We start from the raw sequence: 17,653 nt of genomic DNA on the forward strand, positions 1-17,653 counted from the left end.
AGACAGCTAGACGGACAGACAGACAGACAGCCGGACGGACGGACGGACGGAGAGACTCAGAGGAAACCTATAGTCCCCTCCGGTTTCACCGGTAGGGGACTAGCAAGACAAACGAAAAACGTTCTAAAATCTTAGTCTATGGATACTATATACATAGAATATATTATTAGTCCCCTACCGGTGAAACTGGAGGGGACTATAGGTTTCCTCTGAGTCTGTCTAGCTATCTGTCTGTCCCTCTGTCTGCCTGTCCCACTTGGTTTTCCGCACTTTTTTCTAAACACTTGCAGATAGTGAGCTGATTTTTGGTATACGAGTGTATCATAATGAGTTATAGATTAAGTTTGCATGACGTTCCACTTCAATGATTTTTGACGGAATAACGACCTTTTCAATTTTTTCAGGGTTTTCCGCAATTTTTTTCTAAACGCGTGAAGATATTGAGCTGATTTTTGGCATGTACCTTTACCTTGATGAGTTATAGATCAAGTTTGCATTTCGTTCCACTTCATTGATTTTTGACGGAATTGTGGCATTTTCAATTTTTAACGGGAATCAGATTACACTTGCCGGTAGTGGACTAGTAGTGCTAATGTAATACTCTCAGAATGCTTGTTTACCACTTTATATGTGCAGTTGATATTCGAGAAAAGACACTAGCAAATGAGACTTTAAAATGAATTTAATGTACAACTTTAATAACATTTTTACGACATTGTACTTGATGTTGCAATATTTATATCTTAAATTTTAAAATCATCCAAAAACTATTCAGTCAAAGACTTACTTTGGAACTGTTTTTGTTACTAGGATCTGATGTATAAGCCCTTCAGTATCGTTTTGACACTATGTCACCATAACAATACTCGTCTGTGTTGACACTTACAGTCGGATATCTAAGGTGGTTGCAATTTCTGTCTGATAATTTCTCTGTATCATTTGTATAGTTTAAAAATTCTATCATTTTCCAGGAAAAGAAAAACGTGTATTGAGTTTGTTGCTCTGGTTATTTCTCGTATTATGTTTATTTATTTGTTTGTTTGATTATTGTTTAACGTCCCTCTCAAGAATTTTTCACTCATATGGAGACGCCACCACTTGCCGGTGGAGAGCTGTTAATTTTGACCTATACACGGCACTCAGGGCCATTGAGCAGTGATGGATCTTTTTCGTGCCAGCACCTACTCGGTTTATATGGTCTCATCCGAAGGACTGGTCTCCACGTCCCACAGTGGGATTCGAACCCGCGACGTAAGGATCAAGTCCTTACTCTGCGACTCTAGAGCGAACGCTCTAACCACTGCGTCACGCGGGTGACTTCTCGTATTATGACAAAGCGTGTAAATATGATGGGTCAAAATAACACCTCCTGCTGCGGTTTAATTTTCTCAGATCATGCTTAAAACATTTGAATATGTCTCATTATTAGTCATTAGACTTGCCTTTGAAACAAATCACTCTAAACATTTCAATTTTGCATTGAATTGTTTTTTGTGTTTTGCATCCTTTGAGTAGAATGGACAGATTTCCGAACCCTTGATATCAAGACTATTTCACTTTTCAGCAATATGTTATAAATTAGGTAACTGCTACTGATGCCTGCGATGTAATCCTACTCCAGTGATAAAATTATCAAGAGGGGGAAGTATGGTCACCTAGAGTGGAAGATCATGTTCCTCCCCAGAGACATGTACAAATTGTAATGATGGGTTCTACTGCACAGGTCCAAAGTGTCAAAGTAAGAATTGTCAGTTCTTCTTAATACTCCAGCTTATCAAAACTTTGATATGATATTATGAAAATATCTGTAATTTTAGAATAAAAAGGCCTTTTTTCATTCTCCCCAAATCTTTATTTCATACTTATACTGAATTTTAATGCAAAAGCATGAAAAAATTATCCCCATAATTAATTATAAATTTTCTCTAAATTTACCTTGAATAAATTAATTTAAACCAAAAAATTAACAAAATATAAGAAGCTATAATAATACAAAAAATACACTTTCGCCAGATTTCGTCTATTCTATGACCTAGATCCTGCATTCAGGTCTGCTCAAATTTTCAGTTACTCTACGTACTGCAGCATACACATAAAAGTAGTTGCATGGTGTCGTAAAAAAACTACTGTGACAGATGATGTTGTCAGTAAAGGAAAATATCACTAAACTGAGGTCCACTGTCATACTCTTTTAGTATACAGTGAGAAAATATCCTAAAAATAAACTATAACATTTAGGCCATATAAATATTGCGCCATGCATCACAAACCCTTGTACTGGCATTATTTCTATAAGATATACTCACTGTGTCAGCCTTTCTTGATCATTTTTTGTGAAAATTTTATTGAGACATCAGTATATGCTAAAAAGGAATGCCTATTGTTATTTTATGATAAAAAGTCAAAACAAGCTTCAAGGGATCAATATCAAGTTTGGAAAAGAAGACTGAATCCTTTTGGAACGAAAAAGAGTTACTTTTTCAATATCTACATTTTCAATGCACATATTTTCGTTTACCAGATTATGACAAGGGACACACGGCGGATGTGACCGATCGAAAGGGGATGTTGACTCGTCATGGCACCTGATTCCATTGCTGATGTTTTAGATGTCCCTGTTTGCTTTGCTAACAGTATGTAGATTTTTGTCTAGATTATTGTTCGTTATCCCCACATTACATTCAAAATGAATAAAACACTTGTTTTTCAATTATTTTTGTAGAACCAGTCCCTTAAATATGGTATTAGAAATGTTTGTAGCATCTAGATAATTTCATCAGTAGTCTTATCCACTACTTTTTAAAGTTAATAACAATGGAAATACTTTTCTGTCCTATTTGGTAGCACATCATCATACTGTATTGATAATGTACAGTCTTGAGACTGAGTTTTATCACTGTCAGCTATACAGTGTACTGCATCTAAATATGGATTCTCAATAACTTCTGTATATTGATGAGGTGTTGGGCCAGCAATCGGCTCTAAATACGAGTCTTTGTCTCTATCAGGAGAGTCTGTGTTATTTGATAACTTACTCAAGTGATCATGAGATACAGGACTTGTATTTGCTGTATCTGATGAAGGTGCATTATAATTTTCCTTATTATTAATGTCTGGTGTTTCACATTTTATAAATAAGTATTCGTTTTTTGTTGCTTCTTTTAACTCGTCATACTTTGTCTGTTGCATTCTAGAGTCTTGGTAACGATTACTTCGGACACTTGAAAGAATAGCAGACTCCTCTATTTCATCATAAGTTTCAGGATCACTTTGCTGTGTTGATGTTCGTTTTTTCAATTTCGGTTTACATTTACCATATATCTGAATCAGTGTTAGAATTGCCAAAAACGAGGCAATAATAGTGCCAATGATAATTATCACATTATTATTATTTTTTACTTCGTTTTCTGATATGATAACAGTTCTTGTCGATATCTGTCGACCATTTTCCGACTTGACCGTTGTCACATGTTTTGTATCAGCTTGTACCATATGTATCTCTGATGTTTCCTCATTGATTTTCATAAATGTTGATGTAATGTGTTGAGATGTTGTAATTTGGTAAACTCTGGGAGTCGTTGCATCTGCAAGTTGATTTATTTCTATTTCATTTCAAAATTATTTATTCTAACATATATCTCAAAGTCTACAATGATATATATTTTCAATCATTTGCTAGACAGATAGAAAATCTGAAAACCAAGTTTTTATATCAATGTGGTAGTCCATAAAAACGTAACATTAATATAACATACAGCTCTTTTACCTATTGCTTGACATCCATAGACATGGTTACATAGTTCATCGGGACAGTCGCACTTTTGCCCACATGATTTTCCGTACTCAGGAGCAATGCATGTAACACTACAATTATCTCCAAAGTAACCGTCATTACAAGCTGATTTGTTGAGAAAATATCAAAAAATAAAAATATGTTTATAATGTTTTAAGTTAAATACATATTAATCACTAATACGAACAAGTATCAATGACTTACGTTTGCATTGGTCATCACTCAGGTAGAAATTATAACAGCAGGTTAAAGTTTGTGACCTATAAATAGTTTAAAAGTTTTGTGTGTTTGTTTGTCGTTTAACGTCCCTCTCAAGATATTTTCACTCATATGGAGTTCAAAAGTATATGACTAACACACCTGTCAGATACAAATAATACTCATTTTGTTTCGTAAAAAATACGTTAAAAACAGGATATTATATCAGAATTAACAAAACAACATACGTAAAATGTTCTATTTACCCTTCAGAGCAATTTCCACTTATCTCTTGGGACTCGGTGTAAGTATAATAGATATAGCTAAAGAAAATCAAGGCAGAAATACCCGATTGTCTCACCAGTTTTTTCATAACACCAATTTAACAAACTCATTAGCTCATATAGACGGAATTTCTCGAGTAAAATGAACCGGAAGGAAAACAAATGATGTAGTTTTCATGTCAGATACGACAACCATTTATGAATTTAAGGATGACGGCTAATAAAACATTAAAGAAAAACCCCAAATCTTAAAAGCCTTTCTATTTATTTATTTTTTTTTTAAATTCATCCATGCATTTTGACATTCTAATTATTTATGATCACACAGTAATCTTTGAAAGCGTTTTTATTTGCATAACACTGAAAAAAAAAAATGCGCAAAAATTAATTTAGACATGTTACGTTGAATTCAGATGATATAAAATATCTGTCAATGAAAAATCAAATCCAAGTAAGTTCTTTATCAATGATTTCTAATCAAAGTTAAAATGAATGACTGTATCCGGGATGTGTGATTCTTCAACGAGAGACAATGATATTATTTTGTTTCTGTTCCACTATTATTATTAAGGTCTGCCGTACTCAACGGAATACCTTCTTGCTATTCTTAGCTTTCTTTTCCAACCGTGTTATTTTTTCTTTCAAAAACAGCTGGCTAAATTTCATGAAACTTTCTGATGATATAGAGCATAGAAAAATCTATATATGAAAATATGTTTTGTTGTTGTCACTTCCATTCAGAGATTTGCGTACATAAGTGATATTTTGATGGTTTTTCCTTGCGTTTACTAAAAACGGTTTCAGGTAGAAACGTGATAATTTTAGCGATGACAAGGCTATATGTGTAGATATGACATTTATTTCACAGGAAGTGCTGCGTGTCATTGCTCGCTATTAAGCGAAAAAACATATCGAAAATTTTTTATCTTTTTAGACGTGTCCTTCAATACTTCATTACCTATGAATATCGATAAAACATGTAAAAAAGAAGTTGTTCAAAATTAAAAGTTCTTTCGATTAGTATCAGAAAAAAAGGAATGACCCTTTAAATCAGGGATCTAGCGGATTATATGTCCTAGAAAGATATTGGGAATTTGCGATATAGCATAAAAGCAAAGTGGTTTACATCACCGAGCAGCAGCTAGTGAGGTATTTAAAAATCGTCTAATGACGTCACATCCGACAAACCGGAAGTAGTCAAAACTTGCTTATATATCGACCATAAAACTTGCGAAATGATGACTTCAAACGAGACTGTTGATATCCTTTTTTCATCAACTTGTTTGTCAACAGCTTGCCTCGTTTTAGAAATTGTTCATACGTAGAGCATGCTCTTGTGTATCAAGTCAACTGCGAGACATAAACCCCGTATGCAGGTGATAAGGGTATATTGCTACATAAGTAAGGGAAGTTGACGATTCGGATTGAAAAGTTGAAGTCATCACGTTTATCACAAACCTTTGTTGTTAGGTTACCATTTACGTCTTTTTCTAGTAAATTATCTAAATACAAAACAGATGTGTGAGACTTTGTGGTATCTTTTATTTCAAGCTCACTAGGATACATCGAGTCGCCATATGAATGGAAGTAACTATTGTTAATTGATAATACGTCGTAGATATATCGAAATGTCGAGTTAAAGCCCAAGCAAATGCCTTCTTTTTCTCATGTAGAATTGTTTGAATAAATTCTGCTTCATATGAATACAAACATAGGTCTGCAAATAACGGGGCGCAATTGGTACCCATGGGAATTCCAACAGATTGTTGAAAGACCTGATCTCCAAGCACTAAATAGATATTGCCAATCAGAAACTCAAGCATCTTTTTAATATCAACTTTAGAGTACTTGTATGCACAATCAGAACGCTTTTCAACAAAATAATTTAGCAAATGACCAATGGCAAGGTACGTATATTTACGAGTTCCATTTTTATTGTAAAAGCAGCTGTCTATGATATCAAAAAGCCTGGACTTCAATTTATCGTAGGGAATGGTTGTATAAAGTGTTGAAAAGTCGTACGTTTTGATGTTATTGATTTTGTTAAAATTTTGTGATTTCAAATTTTCTAAAAGTTCCTTGGAATTTTAAAGTTTCTACATCTGATTTACACCACTTCTCAAATATACTGTTGTACAGTTCTCCTGAAGTTTTTCCTTCATTACAGTAAGTATTTTAGTGAGGAGTAAAGAAAGAGGCTTGGAACATTTACTGGAACACGCGATGTATCTTTGTCTGTAAGGATTTTTATGAAGTTTAGGATTCCAGTATAGGAATGGTACATGTAATTCAAATCATTTTGATTGTTGGGAATATTAAAAATATTTAAAACAGACATATAATTTTGAAGAATTTCATCCAGAGAAAGGAAGCTGTAAGTTGGATTTCCACCTGCAGAATTAAATCCTAGTTCCTCTAAAATATAATTCAAATAATGAGCCTTACAAACAAAGACTGTGTTGTTACCAGCTTTGTCAGCTTGGACCAGTACATGTACATACTGATCGTGTAATCTATCTAATTCCCTTTTCACTTCTGAATTATTAAAGACAGAAGGATAAATAGTTTCATACAGCCCCTCAGTCGCTTAATGCGAGATTTCAACATCCATCTGATGCCATTAATCCATTCTGACAAAGTGTCTAGGTCTTCTTTTTCGTGTTTGACCCATCTCCTGGCGTAACCTTCAATATAATTCATAATATTTATAAAATTATGACGCCAGTTGAAAGAACAGGGTTCCCTAAATTTCCATATGGAAAGGCTATGTCTTGTTTCCTAATCCAGTATTCTTCTTGTTGTCTACGGAAAGGTGTACTTAATGATGGACTATTAGTATGATGGTAAATCTTTTCTAGAATTCTAACTTTCTATGTATAACTTTCTGTATATCAATTTATCAAACTAATATTTAATATTTAATTGTAATATAACTTATCAATTCATAATATAAAAATTCTCTAATCATTAACAGAGGTCTTTAATTTATGGTACTCTGTAATTCATTAAACAGATGTGTATGATTGCTGATTTGCTCAGGATCATCTTTGAAGTAAACTATCATTTGTGGAAGAGTCTATGCACTTGTTCAAAATTCGAATTAATGTAAGAAGCGAATAACAACAACAAATATTTATTGCTCAAGAGAAAAATGTCTTTTATTTTGTAATAAAATATGGAAATAACGAACAGTAATCAAGCTCGAAGTCCTTTTGAACAATACAAATCGGGAGCAGAGCAAATACGGACCTCCAAAAACATCAGAGGTGGGATCAGGTGCCATGCAGTAGTGAGCATCCTCTGCCAACCGGTCACACCCGCCGTGTGCTCCTTATCATGAGCGGGAGAAACGGAAAAAAACCCGTACACTATTCAGTGTGAAAATAATGGCCTAAGAATGACAATTCAAACACATTTTGCAAAACATTCTTTAATTCAGAATAGCTATAAAATCATCATACGACTCCGCAATCTTTGTTCTAGTCCTGTCTATATTGGAATTAAGATTAAAATGCAAGGTATGACAAGAAGACATATTAGCATATATAAATTTCCTACATTCTACAATATCTTTTAAAGCATAAACAGCTTGTAAATATGTATCGTCTTCACATATGTCAATGTAACTGTTGGCTTTCTTTGGGGAACTTGACATGCTTGATGTGTCTAATGCATGGTGCCATGAGAAGTGTCGTTTTAATTTCACCTGGTTCTGCAAAGCTTTGTGAGTGGTAAATGTCTTGTATTTCTCAATATCAGTGTAATATTTACCGATTTCATTGTATCTGGAGGAGTCTGATACTGATTTAGATAACTGATCATAGCTTGTCCTAGTCGTGCTCTCATCTTCTATATTAATATTTTCTTCCCCTAAAATATCTGGGTTTTCTTCAATTTCCATATATATGTCAGTTTCTTGGTTTCTAAGCGACGTTTCAACAACTTCGTTCGAATCAGGTCCAGATCCTTCTGTCTTTTGATTAAAAAAAGATACTTTCTTTCGAGTAATGCAACAAAAAATTGCAAATACCACAATCCATATGACTATAACACCTGACGCTATAGAAATAGTAAGCACGATCACCAGGTTTCCGGCGTTACTCTCTGTATTTTTGAATGCCCGTGTATTTTGAAATGTTTCAGTTGCTTGACCATAGGGAGTCTTTAAGTCTTGTTTTGATACTGGTGACTCGTACATTCGAGTGAAAGTTGTGCTGGCAGGTAACAATGTGCTGAATTCACTCTCTATGAAAAGAATTAATTACAAGTAATTTTTTTTCTTAAAATGAACTTTGAAAATTTTTCAAAGTCCTTTGTATCTTAAAAATAATTCATAGCTTTTCTTCAACATATTCTCTACTCAGGCAAATATTTCTCACGTGAATTTCATGAGAAATTTTGAACGTTAAATTAAGTAAACGTAAATAGATTACAAAATGAGTATCTTTAAATGCTATCATGTGGATTTCCGTTCAAAGCTTACCTGAGTAATCTTATAATTTTTAAATACAAAATTCAGTGTGACACTTTTTCTGTGTTAAACTCATATGAAACAAATTTGACTCTGTATAAGTTGTTTTGATGTATATCAAAATATGGAAATATTATTCTTTACATTATTTAGAGAAAACTCTGGTAATACTTAAAGAAAATGTTGATGCTTTGAAACATTGTAAATGAACACACTCATTTCCAATAAAAAGTGAGGATGTGTGATAGAGACATGCATAAATATGAATAAATTACCGTTGAGGCACCCCTTTATGATGTCACATTCATCAATATCACAATCGCACGTGTAATAGCACAGCCAGCCGAACTTGGGTTTTGTGCATGCCTTGGAACAATTTTGGCCATACGAACCAAAAGGGCATTCTGGGATAAGAGTGTTACATGAAAATATAACAAAATAGTATTACTGTAAAGTTATAATAAAAAAGTATTCAATTTTCATACTAGAAGGTACTGAGAGACCAAATCCTTACTAATGCAGATTTCACAAAATCAGAATAGTAAATAAATATATTACATGTATTTTCATACATTGTAAAGAGCTTTCTCATTGGTTCGTTTGATATCACATGTCAGTGTAAAGAAATGCGGATAGATCTGGACTTTCTAATTATAAGCATGAAAAACTCGGATAAATCGGGACTTTTTATAAAAAAATACACCAACTCCTTATTTGTAATTTTCATGTCATAATGGATTTGACAAACAATGCCTTGAATATGGATCCACTCTTCATGGTTCACATAGATGTTTATATACTAATTATAAATTGATAGAAAAATAATCAAACAAATTAAGCATTTTGATTTGGTACATTCCCTCAATATTCCTTTGGTATGAAGGAAACGCAATAACATTGAAACAGCTTCCTTTATTTTGACATCAGTAGTCTCTCTGAGTTAAAAAAGAAAGAAAACTTGTTACGATTTTTCAAATTTTGTCTTGTAAATCTCTTAATATAAATACTATATCAAATGTAGCCCTTTCATAGCGGCAATCCAAAGATAAATCAACTTCAAAGAAAAGCATATCGACATCGTACTTCGTACTCGGTCAATATGCTTTCTGTGAAGTCAATATCTCTACATCATGGAAGGCTATTTTTGCAGAAAATTCATAGTAAAAAATCCTGCGCGGTAACTTTTGTTGGATGTACCAGAAAATCAAAACAATTGGATGTACCAGAAAATCAAAACAATCTCGTTGCTTACATTTCCCAAAACGTGCTAAATCTGTGTAATACATATACTTTTCAAGACATTTGGAAAAAGTGAGCATTAAAGAATTCCATCAAGGCTAGTTTCTACATTTTCATCCTTAGGCATAGGTTTTCCTAAGTGTCTCTTTTTTAAGACCCTTTTTTCAATATACCGCAGACAAATGCGGATGTACAAATACAAAGAAATGAGAAGGAAAACATTCTCCTTTCCAATTTGTTGGCATATATTATACATATATTACGTGGCTTCGAGGGCAACATACCAGAATATTTGCCCCCGAGGTGACAGGAAAGCCCTGGAGTGTTATGTCGCCCGATGCCGAAGGCAGAGGGCGACATAACATTCCAGGGCTTTCCTGTTACCGAGGGGCAAATATTCTGGTATTGTTGCCCGAGAAGTCATGTAATATATGGTATATAACATTTTTAAAGAACCAAAATCGGACATATTTATTGACGACTATATACATGTATGGACCTGTGTAAATATCTAAAAAAAAACAAACAAACAAACAAACAAACAAACAAAAAAACACGCAAATCGTTTTTTTAAATACATGTAGCTGATTGGTGGGTACTAATAGTTTCGATAATAATGCTAAGGATCATTAACACTATTGTTGTTAAAATGATAACGGGAGACGGCTGAAAGTTATGAAGGCCGATTTCTCTTCCTTTATAAATAATTCCGAAATATTCCGTCTTGTTTCATTGCAGAATGTTTTCAGCACGCTGACATTTGTGTTTATAATTTTTGTTGTATTTACGGAATTTTCTCCCCAATCAAACTGTCTAGTTCCTCTGAATTTAAATGAACATAAAAAAACGCAGACGTACTTCCTCTGTGAATTTCGAACCCGACTTAATCAATATGCAGAATGACTGCACGCGAGGGAATATAACGGTGTTCGGGAGGGCAATATAACTGTTTCCGGTGTAATATAACTATATCCGGCGTGATTCAGCAGTTTTTCAGGGCATATGGATAAAAATATCATATTTGTGATATAATGGGAAAATTCTTCAAAAATGTTATATATATATATATATATATATATATATATATATATATATATATATATATATATATATATATATATATATATATATATATATATATATATATATATATATATAATAGGGATGTCAATTTTGTCAATAATTTATATTCGAATATTCAATGAAAGTATTCGAATATATTCGAATATTCGATAAAATAAGTAAAATCTGTTTTATCTAAAATATGCATCATCCTACTCTCATGAAAGGTTTAGCGTAGGTATGCTTATATTGGAAGTAAAATTGTATGTAGGTGTACAATGAGAAATACCATTTGATATTTCTCAATGTTTGAAATAAATAATTTATTTGAATGTAGAAAAGTATAATTTTAACAAATGAAACGTGTATTTATAGTAGCTCCAACTGAGGAACCAGTCGTCTTACAAAAGGCAGGACAGTCGTAACGGTATACTGTTCAGATTTCAATACGTGTAATAAATTACAATTATCTGCCTGATAAGAGATATGATTATAATCTTTGATACAATGTAAACAAATATTTCCATAGACAATTTTCCTAGGTAATTAACTAATTTCCCGATAATGAATATAAAATTCATGATTATGTACAACCCTAGATAATCATGTTATTTGCACATTTATTCTGAAATTAAGCCCTTTACAATATTAATTACAGATTAATTCTATCGGACATTCATTCAATGATCAATTAATTTTATTTTGATAAGTATACTCTTCACGCCTTTTAGACATTCTTAGGTTTCATTTGTTGTCCTCGATTCTAGATCCGATCGTATCTAACTAATAAAAACTATGAAAGTACGTTTTGTATTATACATAAAGCATTATTGTACAATTCTTTAACACCTTACTCAAAACAAAATACATGTTATTTAGTAGATTTATAAGCTAAGAAAGTAGTGAAAGAAATCAGGCGATCGAAATTGATCGCTAGTAAATTAAACAGGGATAATTCCAGCATGGTTCTAATAAAAAAAAATATTAATCAAAGTACTTCTTTTTATGAAATCTGAAAACACCGAATATTCGAATCTTAAATTCATATTCGAATATCAACTCATCGAATGAATATTCGAATGTTCGAATATTCGTTGCCATCCCTAATATAAAACCATCCATACCATAACATTTGAATATCTATCAAATATCACGGACATGAAATAAACAATTTTGTGAAATGCATAGGTTCCAATTCACATGAAATGAAAGAACAAGGTTCACTTAGGGCCTTTTTGTGAATTTCTGAAAACTGAAACTGCTTAGTTTTAGTTAACAATGCATTAAATTTCATTTAGACATTTAGTGATTGCGAATCTACCAAAAATGACGTAATTTTCTGGCTAGTCAATGCATTATGACGTCATGAAATGCGTCATTTTCCTCATATCCTGAAGAATTCTACAAAAACAGCCAATTTTTAAAGCTATTTTTCGATATTTAATATAGAGCGCAATCTCTGATCTAAAATATGCAATTATTTACTGATAGAACCGTTTCTGAAGATTGCAAAACACGTTTTATTTTTTTAGATCAGAGGGTGCGCTCATATTATTTTTCTTCTCTGAAAGTATTTAAATATACCTGTTTTCCTTAAGATTCAAGAACATTGCAATTCCATAAAGCTTCTTTTCCAAGACCTGGACTTTAAGGAGAAAAATTTAATAGGAAATGAAAGCACTTAGTCTCTACTTTATCTTGATGTTTAAAATGGAACATAAGGTGTTAGTCAATAAATTGGTATATCAACAGGACCATTGAATGCCTAAAGTGAACCTAGCTCTTTCATCGTATTATAATGTATATTTTAAAAAAAACGTAATGATATAAAACGTGATTGTTTACCAATACAGTCATTCTTCACTCGATCGTAGTAATAATTATCACAGCAGTAATCTAAACCACCAATTCTGCTGAAAAGGTTTAAAAAATGAAATTAAAGGAAAAAAGGTTTTTTTTCATTTAATTTAAGATGAAAATATTTTAGAATGGGTATTTAAAACTGAAAGTTACTCACGTGCCACAGAATTGAGAACTGGTCAGCAATTTGAGATTCAAAAATATATGAACATGAATGCAAATATAGATTTTTAAATGAACGAAATGCATCTTCATTAGTCAATGAAAAAGATGAGGCTTTCAAAAGCTTTCCCATTGAAATGGATAAAACAAGGAAACAATTACGTAAAAGTTTAAACTAGTGTAAAAAACGCTAACATTTACAGCAAGTATTTCTATGCAAAAGACCAGGGAATATACCTGATAAAAAAAAATTACAGAGAGTATCTCAAAATAACGAGAAAACAAATTTAAGATCAATGCCCTAATTTAAAAATGGTATCAAGAGATATTTTTTATAACTATGAGATATTGCATAATTACAATATCTTACCTTCATGCAAAGATGTTGTAACAAGATCTTCCCTCATTTTGTAAGTATTTCTCGCGAGATTTTTTGTCTTTTTGATTTTTTTTCGAAATTTCTTTACGTAATTTTCAATTTCTTTTCTGGCTCTAAATGGTTTTTCCCTATTGTTGAGATCTTTTTTTTTTTTTTAATTTTAACAATAATCCTATTTTCGGTAAAAAACGATAACTTTCTTCCACGAGCTCTCTACCGGCTGAACTACCACGACGACCAAAATGAATAGAAGATATCTATATTGTGTGATTTAATATCTATTTTATCCGAAGAGTTGAAATGGGGAATGTTCTCGAGGTTTGCTGAACGAATATACACCAACGAGCTGGTCATTATCTATTTATGTTTTAGTCAAAAAAAACTTTGAGATAACCCCTGTTAAACTTTGTTTATTAACGTCAGCAACGTGATGCCATCAATTTTTACCAAAATCAATGGCGTCACCTTGCTGACGTTGACGTGCCAAAAGAAACTTATTTTTAAATCTATACAAAATGTGAAATCTTAGAATGAGATCAGCAGCGTCTTTTACAAATATATGACAGTCTGTTGGAGATTTATTTCAAAAAAGGGTAACATCTATCATCGCAGTAGCCACGCGGTTACACCCAGATATTCTACTTACCTATACAATATGACGTCATATAATATAATAATAATAATTATAATAAATAATTTCTATAGCGCCCTATATAATAAAACTATCACCCTAAGGCGCTTTACATAAAATGTACATAAAACATTACATAGATTGCTTTCAAAATAAAATTAGCCTAATATTGAAACTATTAAAAAAAAAAAAAATACGGTTGATTAAAAGTCTAGTAGTAAAAATATTTTTAAAAATCACAAAAAAGATAAATCTAAAAAGTCAATCAAAAGCTAATTTATAAAAATAGGTCTTCAATTGTCTTTTAAAACAATGAATGGATTTGGCTTGTCGAATGCGCACCGGAAGGCTGTTCCACAGATGGGCAGCGGCATAGTTAAACTGTCCTTCGCCATACGTTCCGGTGCGCACCCTCGGTAAATTGAGTTGCAGACTACCGTCCGATCGTAGAGTACGGTTAGTTTTACGGATAGTAATCAGTTCCTGTAAGTATGTAAGCTATATGACGTGAACTTTAGAAATAACGATTTTTTATGATTGATTTGAGGTCCTAGAAATGAATGGAAACATGAAAAAGCTTAATATCAACAACATCTTGTCGTTTCTGGGTGGTATAAATACATGTAGCTATGCATTTGTCAAGGAGGTTAAATATCAAACCCATGACGTCGTAACTGAAGATCAATATTTGCAGTTTGAAAATGAAACGTAACGAGAATTCATGTAAACAAACACATGAAATCGGAGTTTAAAAGCATTTAACATGAATATCATTTGTGATTCATGCGGAAATAAAGCTTATTAATAAGGTATGCTGATTTATCTTAACAATTTCTTCGTATAATGAAGGCAGACAGTGTTTTTACATCCCGATTAACCTTTCCTCTGTTGTTCGTAACAACAAAGACGCAAAAGTTCAACAGTACGCCACATACTTTGAAACATAAATTTTGTTTCTATCGAAAGGTTTTATTCTATAGTTTTTGGAAAGTGCTGTTAGAATCGTGTGATTAACGGAAATTGGTGAAATTATTTCGATCTTATGTACAAAATGTATAAATTTTGGTAAGGTTTCATCCGAAAGTATGGAATAACTATTTCTGTGATAGGCGTGTCGGATTCTAGCAGCACTTTTCATGGTCCAGAGATATTTTTTCATAAATATTTTAGCAAAAAGAAATTAATTCTCCGCGGAGTAGTGTTCAACTTTTCACTTTTTCATTTAGGATTTATTTCTATTTATTTATTTATAGACGTCACATGATGACGTTGTGGTGGAGTGCTTGCTTTAGTCTCATTGAAGTCTATAGAATGGAAAATCAGGGCTCTAATTGGCGACTAATTTAGTCGCCATGGCGCCGAAAATTTTTTCCATAAGTCGCCAATTTGGCGACCATTTTAAATTGACTTGGCGATCGTCGAATTCTGGAAATTTTCACATTTTTAACAATTTTTCTGAAAAAGCGAAAAGAAATATAAAAGAATAGGAAATTATTTATAAAAAGGGATATGTCATGTTTTCTTAGACACGTCATGGGTCCCTATATTCTTTTAACTTTTTAAGTTGGCGCCTTAGAGAAATTGTCTGGCGGCTAAAAAATTGCCTTGGTGACTAAATTTTTTTTGATTAGGCGCAAGCTGGCGACTTAATTTTAGAAGCCACTTAGAAGCCTGATAATGGTAGTAAATGTTTTATCCATGACATTTCCGATTTATCAATATTACATTTTCAAAAAAAAAAAAAGGTGTAAATTCTCCGAATTCTGGTCTGTGTGCTGCCTTAACATACATGCGCAGTACGATACATTAATAATTTTTGACATTTCATTGAGCTGTAATGAATCTTTTATTATTTTGAACGAATATTTTTGCTCATTATTATTTATTTCATAAGATCAGATCTTCCAATAATCTGTTGGAATTCCCACGAATACCAATTGCGCCCCGTTTTTAGCAGACCATTATTTTTGTATTCATATGAAACAGAATTGATTCAAAAACTTCGACATGACAAGAAGAAAACACTTGCTGTTGCCTTTAACTCGACATTTCGACATATCGACGACATATTATCAATTAACAATAGTTACTTCCATTCATATGTCGACTCGATATATCCCAGTGAGCTTGAGGTAAAAGATACCCCACAGTCTGACACACGGGTTTCATATTTAGGTATTGTTCTAGAACAAGACGTTAATGGTAACCTAACAACAAAGCTTTATGATGAACGTGATGACTTCTACTTTTCAATTGTCAACTTCCTATACTTATGTAGCAATATACCTTTATCACCTGCATATGGGGTTTATGTCTCTCAGTTGATTCGGTACGCAAGAGAATGCTCTACGTATGAACAATTTCTAAAACAAGGCAAGCTATTTACAAACAAGTTGAAACAAGGTTATCAACAGTCTTGTTTGAAGTCATCATTTCGCAAGTTTTAATGACCTTGACAACACATACAACCTATCACTGAGTCAAATGCTGACTGTCGTTTTTCATACTAATTGTTAGTCTATTATTTATACACTGAACTGTCTACGGGTTTTTCCGTGTTTTCCGATCATGACAAGGAGCAAACGGTGGGTGTGACCGGTCGGCAGGGAATGCTCACTCTTCCACCTGGTCCCACCTCTAAATTTTGAGGTCCGTGTTTGCTCTGCTCCAAATTTGTATCGTTTCATTGAACTTTCGAGATTGAATATTGTTAGTTTTCATCATATTTCAATAACTTTTACAATAGAAGTTTCGAGAAATTTACTCTTAAAGCAAGGGATCGTTCAATTCCGGAAGAGCTTTTGACAAAGTATAATCGTGTATAAAGCATGGGTTTATTTAATGGGTAGAATCCATTATATGCATGAGATAAATTTATATACTGCAGTGTCACATTGGAAAAGTTTATTTTACAAAAAATATTCTTTTTTAACTGATAATGAAAATTCATAACACGAACCAACTTTAATTTTTAATATTTCTTGATAATACCAATGAAATCGTCATATTGAGCTTGCGTCTTATATAATTTAATATTTTTATTTGAATGAGCTGTAGATGTATCAAAAACGGCTTCCAGGTAGTTATCATCTGAGAGTTCTAGGTAACTATTAGTTTTGTACGATGTTATATTCTGTGGAACATTGATCAGATCATGCCAAGAATGTGACCTTTGATTCGAACTCTTTTTAAAATCCATTGACGACGGATCCATAAAATTAAAACAAACTTCCTTGTTTTTCAGTTCTTTGTAAAGATTATTATATTTGCTTATTTGCTTTTCCTGTAAAATGTCATAGTTTTTTCCGGGAATATTTGGCAATGCTATCTCTTCCCTTTGTTCCGTATGCACCACACATTCGTCGATCTCCATGTAAGTTTCCTCTTCACCATTCAATGTGTTGTTTCCGGATAAATCTTGAACTCTGTCGCTTATGGGAACAGAAATAATATTTGATCGCTTGGATAGCTTTTTATACATCATAGCAATTAAGAAAACTATAATTATAATTGCTATGGTGACAACACCCCCTGATATAATGACATATATGTATTGAATCTGATTTTTTGATAT

General features: G+C 32.6%; 2 protein-coding genes across 2 annotated transcripts; both read right to left on the reverse strand.

Annotated features, from left to right (window-relative positions):
* Positions 1 to 2,805: 2,805 nt before the first annotated feature.
* Positions 2,806 to 4,346, reverse strand: LOC133173850 (uncharacterized). The gene is made up of 4 exons (XM_061308923.1): positions 4,258 to 4,346; positions 3,998 to 4,053; positions 3,767 to 3,898; positions 2,806 to 3,584 (listed from the first exon to the last, which is right to left on the reverse strand). The coding sequence occupies exon 4, from the start codon at positions 3,523 to 3,525 to the stop codon at positions 2,806 to 2,808; it is 720 nt and encodes a 239-aa protein (XP_061164907.1). The 5' UTR covers positions 3,526 to 3,584; positions 3,767 to 3,898; positions 3,998 to 4,053; positions 4,258 to 4,346.
* Positions 4,347 to 7,705: 3,359 nt separating this feature from the next.
* LOC133173851 (uncharacterized) lies at positions 7,706 to 13,177 on the reverse strand. Its single transcript, XM_061308924.1, has 4 exons — positions 13,065 to 13,177; positions 12,893 to 12,960; positions 9,022 to 9,150; positions 7,706 to 8,520 (listed from the first exon to the last, which is right to left on the reverse strand). Exons 1-4 carry the CDS (start codon positions 13,160 to 13,162, stop codon positions 7,706 to 7,708), a joined length of 1,110 nt encoding a protein of 369 aa, XP_061164908.1. The 5' UTR covers positions 13,163 to 13,177.
* Between the last annotated feature and the right edge of the window lie 4,476 nt (positions 13,178 to 17,653).

This window comes from Saccostrea echinata, unplaced genomic scaffold (assembly GCF_033153115.1).
Source record: "Saccostrea echinata isolate AGI-Se365-2 ecotype Australia unplaced genomic scaffold, CSIRO_AGI_Sech_v1 ptg000056l, whole genome shotgun sequence".
Classification (NCBI taxonomy): domain Eukaryota; kingdom Metazoa; phylum Mollusca; class Bivalvia; order Ostreida; family Ostreidae; genus Saccostrea; species Saccostrea echinata.

Bases quoted from the DNA above. Each gene is read 5' to 3' on its own strand.
- LOC133173851 (XM_061308924.1), bottom strand. From the start codon at position 13,162: ATGAAGATGCATTTCGTTCATTTAAAAATCTATATTTGCATTCATGTT. The intron at 12,961-13,064 runs GTGAGTAACTTT...AAACCTTTTCAG, and splicing joins AGTTCTCAATTCTGTGGCAC to CAGAATTGGTGGTTTAGATT. The intron at 8,521-9,021 runs GTAATTTATTCA...TTCTTTTCATAG, and splicing joins CATAAAGGGGTGCCTCAACG to AGAGTGAATTCAGCACATTG.
- LOC133173850 (XM_061308923.1), bottom strand. From the start codon at position 3,525: ATGAAAATCAATGAGGAAACATCAGAGATACATATGGTACAAGCTGAT.